The following is a 12730-nucleotide window of genomic DNA, read 5'->3' on the forward strand; positions in this document are numbered from 1 at the left end:
CACGGTCGTTTTAACCACCCCGGGAGCTCCCCATGCTCATATATTTCTTGGGAGCCTCAGCAACTATGGCAGCCAGGAGGGGGCGATTACACAGCAGACCCCGTTAAGAACCCCAGGCTCAGAGCTTGCTCTCTGGCCAGACGCAGTTCTGCATGAGGCCACCGGGTGGCGCGCAGTTCTCCCAGCCCGACCTTGCAATACGGCGAGGTGTCACCAGATGGTGCCCGAAGGCTGCGGCTCTTCCGGCAGGCCTGGACAAGGTGGAGCCCAGGCTCGATACAGTACCATCCCCGCTACTCCAGCACACGTGATCAACTCACCGCCGCCTGCTACCGCACCATGGCCCAGTCACTGCCTCGGCTATCTGTTCCCGCGGTGCTGGCCCTGGGCTCGGCCGCCCTGGGCGCCGCCTTCGCCACTGGTCTGTTGCTGGGTGAGCTGCGGCAGTCCCGGGAATGGGAGGGCGCGGAGTAGAGCCCTAGAACCCTGTTAAAACCCCAGGCCCTGATCTGGCACCCTTTCCCGGGCAGGGAGACGGTGGCCTTCGTGGGGATCCAGACAACAGCGCCTGCTGCCCCCCGAGGACAGTCCCCTGTGGCAGTATCTGCTGAGCCGCTCCATGCGAGAGCACCCGGCGCTGCGGAGCCTGCGACTGGTCAGTAGGAATGGGGGACCAGAGCAGGCGCCTCATTTCCTAGCGTGGTGGATCTCACGTGGCTGTGTGACCTTGGGTTGGGCAGAGGCCCACACTGGGCTTCCGGGTTTCCTGAGACCTGTCCCCTCTTGGCCACACCTGCCACCGCGCCCCTGCAGGATTCAAAATCTGTGCGGGGGCGGGTGATTGGCAGGAACGGTACCACCCTCTCCCCACACACAGCTGACCCTGAAGCAGCCGCAGGGGGATTCCATGATGACCTGTGAGCAGGCCCAGCTTCTGGCCAACCTGGCGCGGCTCATCAAGGCCAAGAAAGCTCTGGACCTGGGTAGGGACGCACAGCCATGGTCGCTGGGAACCCGGCTCACGGGTCCCGTCCCGCACCCTGGACTGAGCCTGTGAGTGTACCGGTCCACAGGTACTTTCACGGGCTACTCCGCCCTGGCGCTAGCCCTGGCGCTTCCCGAGGCTGGCCGCGTGGTGACTTGCGAGGTGGACACGGAGCCCCCGGAGCTGGGGCGGCCCCTGTGGAAGCAGGTGAGAGTCCCACACTTGCGGCTGCGCGTGCTCGGGGATTCGGGGGCGTGCCGGTCTGACCGGCCTCCTTCCGCAGGCCGAAGCTGAGCACAAGATCGACCTTCGGCTGCAGCCCGCCCTGCAGACTTTAGGTAAGCACCGGCGCAGGAGGGGCCCCATCTGCACTGTCCAACCTGGGGGACCAAGTTTGGAGACCCTGAACCTTGGGCAGGGGCTTCCTGCCACCGGAACCGCAGCTCAGCTGCACCTGCTCTGTCCCTCAAGATGAGCTCCTGGCGGCGGGAGAGGCCGGAACCTTCGACGTAGCGGTGGTGGACGCGGACAAGGAGAACTGCACCGCCTACTACGAACGCTGCCTGCAGCTGCTACGCCCTGGAGGAGTGCTCGCCCTGCTCAGAGTAAGGACTAGCAAAAACTAGACGGCTCCTCCCGTCCCAAAATTCCGCCCACAACACCGTAGGCACCGCCCCCGCCCCCCCTCCCGATGGCCCGCCCCTCCCTCCACAGGTCCTGTGGTGCGGAGAGGTGCTGCATCCTAAACCCAAGGACAAGGCTGCTGAGTGCGTGCGGAACCTGAATGAGCGCATCCTGCGAGACGCCAGGGTCTACATCAGCCTCCTGCCCCTGGGTGACGGGCTCTCCTTGGTCTTCAAGATCTAAAGAGAACCCCAGCCAGTGACCCTAGTTTTAAACCTGTCAATAAAAGGACTAGGACACACCATTTTCTGAGCATCCCTATCTGCCGTTTATTAGGTGTTGGTCCCTACAGGACCACCTTCCAGCAAAGCAGTCTCCCTGGCACCAAGGCTTGTGGCCCTATCTGATAGAATTTTTTTTTTTTTTTTTGTTTTTGTTTTTGTTTTTTTTGTTTTTCGAGACAGGGTTTCTCCGCAGCTTTGGTGCCTGTCCTGGAACTAGCTCTTCAACTCCCAGAGATCCGCCTACCTCTGCCTCCCGAGTGCTGGGATTAAAGGCGTGCACCACCACCGCCCGGCCTGATAGAATAATCTTAATAAAGTGTGCCAGCTGCATGTATTGAGTAGAGTCCCAACAGGTTATGAGGGCTAGACATCAGGGATGTCTCCTGCCTCCCACCCACAGGCTCCTAGAGACACCACACCTGGGGCCTGACAAGATAGATCCCTGCAAGAGAGCAGCCTGGTTCTGGGTACTTTTGTAGCAAAGACAGATCCGCTGGCAGTCTACAGCATGGTTTCACAGGGCTGTGGCCTCCCCAACCTCTCCTGTGTGCAATTCAAGTCCTCGTCAGTGACCATCAACTGAGAACCACCTCTCTTGGCCTAGACCTGAGGACCTAAGGTTGGCTCAAATTTCTGCTTCCCCCAATCAAGGTCCGAGGGAGGGAACTGATGTCCAAGGTGTAAAGCAGACAGGACAGCAGGCCTCATTCAAGGCACCTCAAGAACTTTAGGCGCACGCCTTTAATCCCAGCACTCGGGAGGCAGAGGCAGGCGGGTCTCTGTGAGTTCGAGGCCAGCCTGGTCTACAAGAGCTAGTTCCAGGACAGGAACCAAAAAGCTACGGAGAAACCCTGTCTTGAAAATCAAAAAAAAAAAAAAAAAAAAAAGAACTTGAGGCTTTTCCAACATTGTCCTTGGGGGGTGGGGGGACAGTGAAGGAGCCAACTTTGACTGACCTGGGCCTTTGCTCCTCACAACTGCCCAGCTTGAGGGTAAAGTTCTTTACACGCACACTGCCTGAAGAACTCAGGCAAAAAGGGCACTTCCTGGGACACTACAGGTTTGCCACCTACGGATTAAGACCCTGGTGACGCACACCTATAGGCTGCTCCGAGTGCAGCTGCAGGAGCCCACAGCCCTGCTATGGACATGTTCTCCAGGGAACCAGCTGTGCCCACCCCTCCCCCCCCCAGTGTATATTCAAGGGCACACAGGAGACCTGGTCCAGTCTACTTTGGGAAGTGTCTTTTCTACACTGGTACCCACATGTGTACACACACTAGCCCACACCACCAACAGGTGAACTCCCAAATGCAGTATGAAATGCGCTTGTTAGCTAAGGGGCTGCAGGACAGTGACCTGTTGGCTTATGTTGCTGAGTGCTGCTTTCATGTAAGTCTGGGTACCTTTCATAGTTCCTTCTAACCAAGCAATGGATCCAGATCAAATTTCAGCCTGTTACCTTCCAGAGATAGGTGCTTGGAGACAGAACCTTTCGAGAATCAGTCTTTTGATTCACATGGCCACCCCCACCACCCCTGCCAATCCCTTAGGACATACAGTGGGGCTGGAAGGCACCCGTGTCCCTCAGGCCCCATTTGGCAAGGCAAAGTTCTATCTTCTAGTCCTTACCCTAGAAGTTCTCCATATGCACCACTTCTACGGGGAAGCCCCAAGTGCTCCAAAGCTTCAAATGAACTCTAGGCTCTTAATCAGAGTGACACTTGACTCCTCTCTCTCATCTGTGATTTTCCCTCCACCTCTGATGGACCTCCTCCCCAGGGAAGCTTGTGCTTTCAAACCAAAATCATTGGGTCCTACAGATCACCCAGACAATGGCTAAAAGGGTTGTCGGCTTTTCAGTGTTTATCTGGAAAGAGCGCTGACTTCCTGCTGGTGCCCTCTTCCTCCTCTCCCCGCCCTCTTGTCCCTGCACTGCTCCGCTCAGGGTCCTCTTCCTCCAGTGTCAATAGCTGGGGTTCAGGGGATGGCATGCCTGTTTAACCACTCAGCACCACTGCTGCATCATGCATGAGCTAACAGTGATTCATTGTAAGTGTGCACGAACTTAGAAACTGAAGAATGCTGAAGTATGTATCCTCTGATTTTATTGTAGTCTCAAAGACCTCGTGGAATTATGCTAAGGACACAGGAATTTGGTTGCACAGACTTAGGTAAAGAGCAAACTGCTCACCAGAAGAAAGTATTAACCAAGGTTAGACCCTGGCTGGCCAATCTGTAACTGCACATACGTGGAGTCATTAGTTATGTACACTTGTTTATTCATAATTTGTCATGTTTGGGGATTATCAAAGTAATTCTAATGATGGCTGAATATAACAAAAGAAAATCTTTTACCTCATCTTAAAATATCGACTGATCCATCTCATTTAGTACAATAGTCAATGTTAAAAGAACATAAAACAAACATGCACACCATGGCACGGTTTTCATAAACGTCTATTTCATCACTGGTGGGTAGCACATTTAACAGTTAAATACAGTTAAATAAGGTGTGGTGACTGCACGACGGCGGCATCCAACTAACACCAGCCAACAGGAAACTGTCTAAATATTTAAAATACAGCTCTTGTTTAATCATCCTTTGATTTGATCACCTTCTGGGGGGAAGGGGAGGAGCCTGCTGGTCACTTGGAAATATATTAAGGCCAAATCTTCTGATATCCGTTCCCAGAGGTTTCTTTCAACTGGATTAAGCCTCCAGTTCCAAGGCAAGCCCAAGTTTGTGGCCTCCAGCATTAAAGCTCTTCCCATCTACCAGAGCAGACAGTGTAAGCTTCACACCTGCAAACAAAGCAAACCACCATGATGGCCCTGACAACCACTCAACCCCCACTACTGCCTAAGCCCACAACTACCATACTAATCCCAATGGGCATTGGATGAACCGTGAATACTAGCAATCATGGGAAATGTACACCTGAGACCTCAAAAGGTTAGTAATAAGTTCAAAGTGTTCTAAGCCAAAATCATGGTCACTATACTACCCAGATTGTAACTGAATCCTCAAGAGACCTCTGGGGCGAGTGGGAAGCACACATAGGTAGGTAGGTAGGTAGTGCTGATGTAAGAAGGGTGCCAGGTATGCCAGCAGGAACTGGTCAGGTGTAGGAAGTAGGGTCCCCACTACAAATGGTCAACTGCTCTAAGCGCTCCAGAGCTCTACACCTCAGATCCACTGAGTGACAATCTGCCTGCGTATACCCCGAAGCTGCTCTGAAACCCCTTGTGCCTCAAGGGGATGCAGAGACAGACCAAGTAAACTCTGGTCCAAGACACCATTTAGACGGCAGTGAGAAACTACACAGTGCGCTAGATGGCTAGGAGTGCGGCTCTCTATAGAATGAGGAAGGCAGTGTAATGTTCAGGCCGCCTCCTCACTATACAGAGCAAGGGGGAGGGAGTCATAAGCTGCAACTTTCCAGGAGGGGAGTATCAGCCCACTACAGCCTTGAAACGTGTACAAAACAATAAACTAAAAAAAACTAGTTTTAGGCAGGGGTGATGGCACACGCCTTTAATCCCAGCAAGTGGGAGGCAGAGGCAGGCATATCTGAGTTCGAGGCCAGCCTGGTCTACAGAGATGAGTTCCAGGACAACCAAAAATATACAGAGAAACCCTGTCTAGAAAAATGAATGAATGAAAGGAAGGAAGGAAGGAAGGAAGGAAGGAAGGAAGGAAGGAAGGAAGGAAGGAAGGAAGGAAGGAAGGAAGGAAGAAAGAAAGAAAGAAGCCAGGCGATGGTGGCGCACGCCTTTAATCCCAGCACTCGGGAGGCAGAGGCAGGCGGATCTCTGGGAGTTCGAGACCAGCCTGGTCTACAGAGCTAGTTCCAAGACAGGCTCCAAAGCCACAGAGAAACCCTGTCTCAAAAAACCAAAAAAAAAAAAAAAGAAAGAAAGAAAGACGGGGACGAGGGAGGGAAGGAGGGAGGGAGGGATTGATTGATTTTGATAGAAGAGGTCCTGGGTTCAATTCCCAGCACCCACATGGTGGCTCACAACTGTCTGTATCTGGATCCAATGCCCTTTTCTAGTGTGGACATTCAAGCAGGCAGAACACCCAGACACTTGAAACAAATGAATCTTATTTAAAAGGAGAGGGAGGTTGTATAAACAATGCTACTTTATTAACAACACTTACCAGGCTTCAGAGTCTGAGTGTAACCCACTCCAATTAAGCTGGAGTTGTTGACCTTTGCCTGGAAAAAGAGAAAGACATTTCTGAAGGGAGCAAAGCTCTTGGGTATTCCCCAGCATGAACTATAGAGCCCAGGGCTTTAACTCAATAGGATACTAAAATTTAGTATCATGAATTAAGCAAACACCAAGTGCAACTTAAAATTAAACATTAACTCAAAGTCAAATTGTCATTAGGGTCCAACCACACATTTTATCCCCTTGGGATGTATACGGAGACCCCTATTGCCCACACAATATCAAGTCGCCCTTGAGTCTTCTCTATGCACAAAAGCTACAATGTGGCTGATGACGCCTACCAGACCCACTAGAGGTGAAAGCCATCTTTGGAATGTACATGAGGAATTTATAAGCTTGTGGCTTTCCACACATCACCACTCCCAGGGTTCTTTCTCAGATCCCCACAGCTTAATTCCTTCTTCACGCTCTTAACTCTCAGCTGCTGGATTTGGGCTATAACTAGTTGGGGCCTCATGAGGCTCCAATGGGGAAGTTTACCAATTCCTTATATGCCCTGACAATTTAGGATTTAGGTCACAGACTTCGAGGGTTGACAGGAATGCTGAAGAGCAAATATGTTAAGCAGCAGCTCCAAGCACAAGTCTCCACTACCCCAGCTAGATGCTCACATATGTCCAGTCCATCCACACTGCATCCTAATGTTGTTACCTAGCAATGTGACGGTACTATACAGGACACATGCAGCCTGGAGGCCACAGCACAGATACACCTGCAACTTACTGCCAACTCCAGAGCCTAGACAGACAACTGGGCTCTTCAGCATCCTGGGAGCTACAAAATAAAGCTAACATCTTGCTGCGAGCACAATGGATCTGGAATGATTCAGTGACTCTTCTTGTGATGTATAAACATCAAAACGCAATCAAAAAAAAAAAACCGCAATCAAGATAATGCCTATGCTTCTAGGCGCTGCTCCACTGGGTCATCAACAGCTCTATTGATGGGAAACGCTGCCATGATTCCACAATGACTGGCAGCAGTCACTCAATGACACCTAGGCCCCAAGCCACCTTTTCCCATGGACACTATTAGCTGAAAGGGGTCTCTACACGGGCATCCAGTCTGCTATGGTGCCACAAGCACACATCTGAAGACCAGCAATGTGAGAGAGAACGTTGTGCTGAGCAGAATGCTTTCCTAGTGCAGTCAGATACAGCAGGAGTCATAAATGTGTCACTGACTTATCAAAGGGAGAAGCATTCTGGGTATTTTTCACTTTACACTGTGTCTGATATGTTTTATGTTTTATCATAAAACAAAGATGGGACTAAAACATACCTGCTTAAGGTATTGAAACACAAGTTCTTGAGGATCAAGAGTACTTTATGTAATAGCACTAACTCTCCTGAACTGTTTAACTTCCTGTCATACCTAGTACATACAGTACAGACAGTCCCTGACACACAGTAACAGCCGCTGATCTGCCAGGAATGGAAGTCAATCCCCACCCTCACAGCACACGTTCTTCTACCCAAGCCACTATGTTTCACTAAAGACACAAACAGAAGAAAGAGCCAAGAATCAGACAAGAGTGGCCAAACACCTTGCTCTGGCCTTAGAAGAAGGAGAGTAGTAGCCCTGGAGGTGCAGGTTTTTAGGCCAACAGTCCCAGGAAGATGTTCCTCCCCAGCCCCACCACCAGCAACAGTAATATTAAATCCTTTCTCTTGCCAAACTCTAGTCTCTTTCTTCAGTGACCTTTCAGACCAAATCTGATTTCATAAACCACAAAAATATGAAATCAAAAATACTATTATTATTCCCCAACACAAGTACAAACAACCCAGGACTCCAAACATGGGTTACCTGGAGCTTAGCCAGGCTTGGGGGCTCACGGATATCAACAATACTAATCCAGCAGCTCTCAAATTCAAGTGAACGTCTGTGATTGTCTTAGTTACTTTTCTGCTGCTGTGATAAGACACTATGACCAAGGTGACTTATAAAAAGAGAGCATTTAATTCGGGGCTCCTGCTTTCAGAGAGTCCATGACCATCACGGTGGAAAGCTGGGCAGTAGGCAGGTAGGCACAAGCAGAAAAAGTTAACGGGGAATGACTGGGCTTTTGAAGCCTCAAAACCTGCCAAGTGACACACACACTTCAACAAGATTACACCTGCTAATCTGTCCCACCAAGCATTCAAATCTATTACCATATGGAGGCCATTCTCATCCAAATCACCAGTGAGCTAGCTTGAAAAATCAAACCTCTATCCCAATTTTCACAGGAAAAGCAGCATTCCAATTCTAACCTCAGTACATGTGTCAACATGGCCTGTGTGACTCCCGGGCAAGCTTTCCACACCATCCAATATACCTAGAGTAATTCCCACAACCAAAACCCCATTCTGAGGTGAAGAAGTACTCACAGAAATGGAAGCAGTAGGATCCAACTGGTATTTAGCTGCAATGCCAAAGCGAGTGCAGTTGGTACCTGACGTCCAAGCAAGATTTACCGAGGTATCGAAATCCTCGCACACTTTCTGATAAATTGATCCTCCAAATTCTGTCCCATTATTGCTATAAGATATTTTGAATTAGAATCTAGAATAGACAATGTAACCATTTCTAAGGCACAGGGTAACACTGCAGCACCACATGTTATATAAACGACCACTAGCACTGAGCAGGTGGCCTAGTCACCACTAGGATGCTTGCCTAGCGTGCAAGAGCCCCAGTCTCATGTTTTTAATGATTTATTTTATGTATACTGGTGTTCTACCTGATATCCGTTTGCACAGAGGTGTCCGATCCCCTAGAACTGGAGTAACGAACAGTTGTAAAGCTGCCATGTGGGTTCTGGGAATTGAACCTGGGTCCTCTGGAAGAGCAGCCAGTGCTCTTTTAACTGCTGTGGCATCACTCCAGCCCAGCCTCATGTTTTGTTTGGTTTGATTTTTTGAAACAGGGTTTCTATGTAGCTTTGGAGCCTGTCCTGGAACTCATTCTGTAGACCAGGCTGGCCTCTGCCTCGAGTGTTGGGATTAAAGGCATGTGCCACTACCACCCGGCCAGCCTCATGTTTTTAAAGGCACGGTCTCTCTATGTATTCCTGGCTGTCCTGAAACTCATTATGTAGAGCAGGCTGGCTTCAAACTCACAGAGATCCTTCTGCCTCTATTTCCTAAATGCTAGGATTGAGGTGTGCAACACCTACACACAGAGCAGAGGGGTTAGGACCAAGGACAGAATATTGCCTACCATGGATGAAGCCCTGGATTCAACTCCCAGCAGTACCACGCACATACACATGCACACACACAAATGTTCACCAAAAGTTTATATATCAAGGTAGGAAATTTCAGGCAAGGCAGAGCTGAGATTACACTGTGTAAAAATATGTCACTGTGACTGATTTAATAAAAAGCTAAACAGCCAACAGCAAGGCAGGAGGTTTAGGCGGGAATTCTGGACAGGGGGAATTCTGGAAGAAAGGAAGGCGGGGTCAGGTCACCAGCCAGATGCAGAGGGAACAAACACAGAAGTAGCACATGGCAACTTGTAGGTTAGTTAATAGAAATGGGTTAAGTTCTAAGAGCTAGTTAGAAACAAGCCTAAGCTAAGACCAAGCTTTCAAAATTAATAAGAAGTCTCCATGCACTATTTAAGAGTAGCTGATGGGACTAGGACCAGAGACAGACAGACAGGGGTCTTACTGGGTCTTAAGGCCCTTGCCACCAAGCCTAAGGACTTGAGTTCAATTCCTGGGACATTAAGTTTTCCACAGTTAACCTCCATTTTTATGTCATAAAAATGGAATTATGGATTATGGAAAATGGTTTTCTTTTGTACTTCTGTTACATACCAATACACTGTTTTATGGGGAAAACAGTTAAGTCCTTTTCTATGTAATCTAACTTGAGTTAGGTAAAAAAAAAAAAAAAACCACCATTTTTTTTCCTTTTTTCTTTATTGAGAAAGGTGCTCACTATGTAGTTCTGGCCAGCCTAGAACTCACTATGTACACTAAGATGGCTCAATCTCAGGAAGATACAGCCGCTTCTCCCTCCCAAATTAAAAATGTAAGGCACCACATGATCGTACATGCTAAAATAATCCTATCAAACCAGGACCCCACCCATTCTATCATTACTCAGAGACAGCAGCACTGGTAGCAGTCTGTCAACGTCTAACCTCCCACTCCCAGCCCCTTAAAGCTATAAAGCATCTCAAGCCTTGGTGACATTAAGCATGCACTCTCAGTGTCTACACTACATGCTTCTGAGGAGCTCCTAAAACTATCCCATGTCAGACACCCTTTAAATTAAAAACAGATCAAAAGAAATGACATCCCACAGCATCCTGAGAGCCTATAAAGGAATACTTACACATTAGTATGTAACTGAAAGTCCCCAGTCCTGTAGCCTACTGCAAAGTTACTCCTTGTCAGCTTTGACTTGGCACTGTCAAAGGTCATCTGGTACCCAGCAAGCCAGCCCTCATAACCAAAGACAGCTGAGCCGTGGATCGCAGGTCCAGCAAAATCAAAGTCAACATCACAGCCAAGGTTTATACACTCCCTCTTGTAAGCAGACTTGATTTTACCACTTTTCTTCCTGAAAAAAGGAAAGACTAGTTTCAAAATGATGCTAGTGACAGATTTATATATCTAACTCTACAAGGGGGGCATGAAAGATTTAAATAAACTGCAGTATGAAAATTTCAGGATTAAAAACAACGAAATAAGCCGGGCAGTGGTGGCGCACGCCTTTAATCCCAGCACTCGGGAGGCAGAGGCAGGAGGATCTCTGTAAGTTTGAGGCCAGCCTGGTCTACAAGAGCTAGTTCCAGGACAGGCACCAAAGCTACAGAGAAACCCTGTCTTGAAAAAACCAAATAAAATAAAATAAAATAAAAACAACGAAACAAATGGAACCCACAGGGAGACAGGGAGAAGAGTTTTGTAAACTACCAGTCACAAATGCTAAGAAACAATTAGCACTGCCACACTGAAGAGGCTATTTCTGAAGCAAGCCAACAGTGTCGAGCAGTGTTCACAAGCAGAAGTGAATGACTGAAGTGAAGCTGCTTCTCTCCTGAGCAGACAAGAATGCTTCAAGTTCAAAGCACTTCATAAAAATATAAACACTTACCCTGTGTTCGGTGAAAAGGTAGTATCAAATGTCAGCTTCAAACCTTGACAGATCTATTTTAGGAGAAAAAGAGCTTATGAGAATTTATGTTCAGCTTGATTTCCTTTTTTTTTTCTTTTTTTAAATTTATTTATTTGTTATATATACAATATTCTGTCTGCATGTATGTCTGCAGGCCAGAAGAGGGCACCAGACCTCATTACAGATGGTTGTGAGCCACCATGTGGTTGCCGGGAATTGAACTCAGAACCTTTGGAAGAGCAGGCAGTGCTCTTAACCACTGACCCATCTCTCCAGCCCTTGATTTCCTTTTTGAAATACAAAAATACACAAAAGCAAGTGTGTGAACCATTACCTGGTCTTCAATCGCGATCTCTGTCCCCAGAGTGTTATCGGTGTTCCATTTCTCTGTGAAAGTCAGACCATACTCACACCATTTGTATTTGGTCTCCAAGGTCCCGCTAACTTTACCAGTGTCCGTGTTAGATGAACCAGATGTTGAAAATTCCTAATAAGACAATAAACAACCTCATGAACCCTCCTTCTCCTAAGCCTGGAAGAAACCACTGCCTAATTTATAGAACATTCTATCTTTATCTTAAGCTACTTCCAAAGCAAACCCAACAGTGAAGAATTACCTCCGACCGACTGATGCCACTACAATGCCACCTAACGTTTCTACCTAGTCAATAAAGTCAGACATACAGGGCTGCTGAGATGCTCACTGGATAGAAGAAAGGCTTACTGTCAAGCCTGATGACTTAACTTCCATCTCTAAAGCCTACATGGCAGGAAGAGAGGACAGAGTTCTGCAAGTTGCCCTCTAACCTCCGCCCACATGACCCAAGTATGCCTGCACATACACATAATCTTCACACAAAATGTGAAAAATTGTAAGTAAAATTTAAATTCAACAATCCAAATAGTCTATTTTTCTTTTTTCTTTTTTTGGGGGAGGAGCCAATACAATGGCTAGTTTATTGGAGGGAAGTTTTCCATCATATTCTGAAAAGTTAACACAGGGCTCAGAGGGCCAGTTGGTGGGGCACCAGCTGATAATGGGTTCCACGGCTTGGGCACCGCTGAGTCTCGCCTTTGTGCAGCCAAAACCAGATGACGGTACAGTTGTCCTCTTCACAGATGCAGCCCACTATCCGCTTGTTGGTGATGGACGGGACTAAATTAGGATCTTCCTTGGTGCCCGAAGCTGCCTTTGGAGGTAGCATATTGTATGGATCCAGTCCCTTCTGTGAGGCTATCATGATCTCCCTCTCCAGCCCTGTAGCCTGCTCCTCATCAGTAGGGACACCACCTCTAGAAGCCGTGGAGTGCGTCGCAACCGTGCCATGGGGCCCGCGGGCCCTCAGGGCCTGAGCCGCCAGAGTGCCCACTCCGCAAAGTAACCTTGAAGCCATCTCGCCGGAGACCTTCTTTTTTCTTTTTTAAGGAATTATTTTTATTTGCATATATGTGAATATGAAGTATAGATGCCATGAAGGCCA

At 48.3% G+C, this 12730-nt stretch overlaps 3 protein-coding genes across 3 annotated transcripts in view; 1 reads left to right on the top strand and 2 right to left on the bottom strand.

The window, feature by feature from the left end:
* The first annotated feature begins 261 nt into the window (after nt 1-261).
* On the top strand, nt 262-1924 carry Comtd1 (catechol-O-methyltransferase domain containing 1). The gene is made up of 7 exons (XM_050126942.1): nt 262-433; nt 531-655; nt 878-983; nt 1074-1192; nt 1269-1323; nt 1457-1590; nt 1700-1924. The coding sequence occupies exons 1-7, from the start codon at nt 340-342 to the stop codon at nt 1850-1852; spliced, it is 786 nt and encodes a 261-aa protein (XP_049982899.1). The 5' UTR covers nt 262-339; the 3' UTR covers nt 1853-1924.
* A 2411-nt stretch (nt 1925-4335) lies between these two features.
* Vdac2 (voltage dependent anion channel 2) overlaps nt 4336-12730 on the bottom strand; it is a 14483-nt gene continuing 6088 nt past the window's right edge. Inside the window, exons 4-10 of the mRNA XM_050126922.1 lie at nt 12278-12598; nt 11584-11736; nt 11229-11281; nt 10464-10691; nt 8505-8655; nt 6059-6116; nt 4336-4698 (exon numbers count right to left, since the gene is read on the bottom strand). Coding sequence (XP_049982879.1) covers nt 4607-4698; nt 6059-6116; nt 8505-8655; nt 10464-10691; nt 11229-11281; nt 11584-11736; nt 12278-12598 — 1056 coding nt within the window. The 3' untranslated portion in view covers nt 4336-4606. The remainder of the gene's footprint in view (nt 4699-6058; nt 6117-8504; nt 8656-10463; nt 10692-11228; nt 11282-11583; nt 11737-12277; nt 12599-12730) is intronic.
* Nucleotides 11228-12724, bottom strand: LOC126491352 (cytochrome c oxidase subunit 5B, mitochondrial-like). The gene is made up of 2 exons (XM_050126938.1): nt 11584-12724; nt 11228-11281 (listed from the first exon to the last, which is right to left on the bottom strand). The coding sequence occupies exon 1, from the start codon at nt 12641-12643 to the stop codon at nt 12254-12256; it is 390 nt and encodes a 129-aa protein (XP_049982895.1). The 5' UTR covers nt 12644-12724; the 3' UTR covers nt 11228-11281; nt 11584-12253.

The sequence above is a fragment of the Alexandromys fortis genome, unplaced genomic scaffold (assembly GCF_014885135.2).
Source record: "Alexandromys fortis isolate MF-2015 unplaced genomic scaffold, M_Fortis_MF-2015_v1.1 scaffold_273, whole genome shotgun sequence".
Taxonomy (NCBI): Eukaryota; Metazoa; Chordata; class Mammalia; order Rodentia; family Cricetidae; genus Alexandromys; species Alexandromys fortis.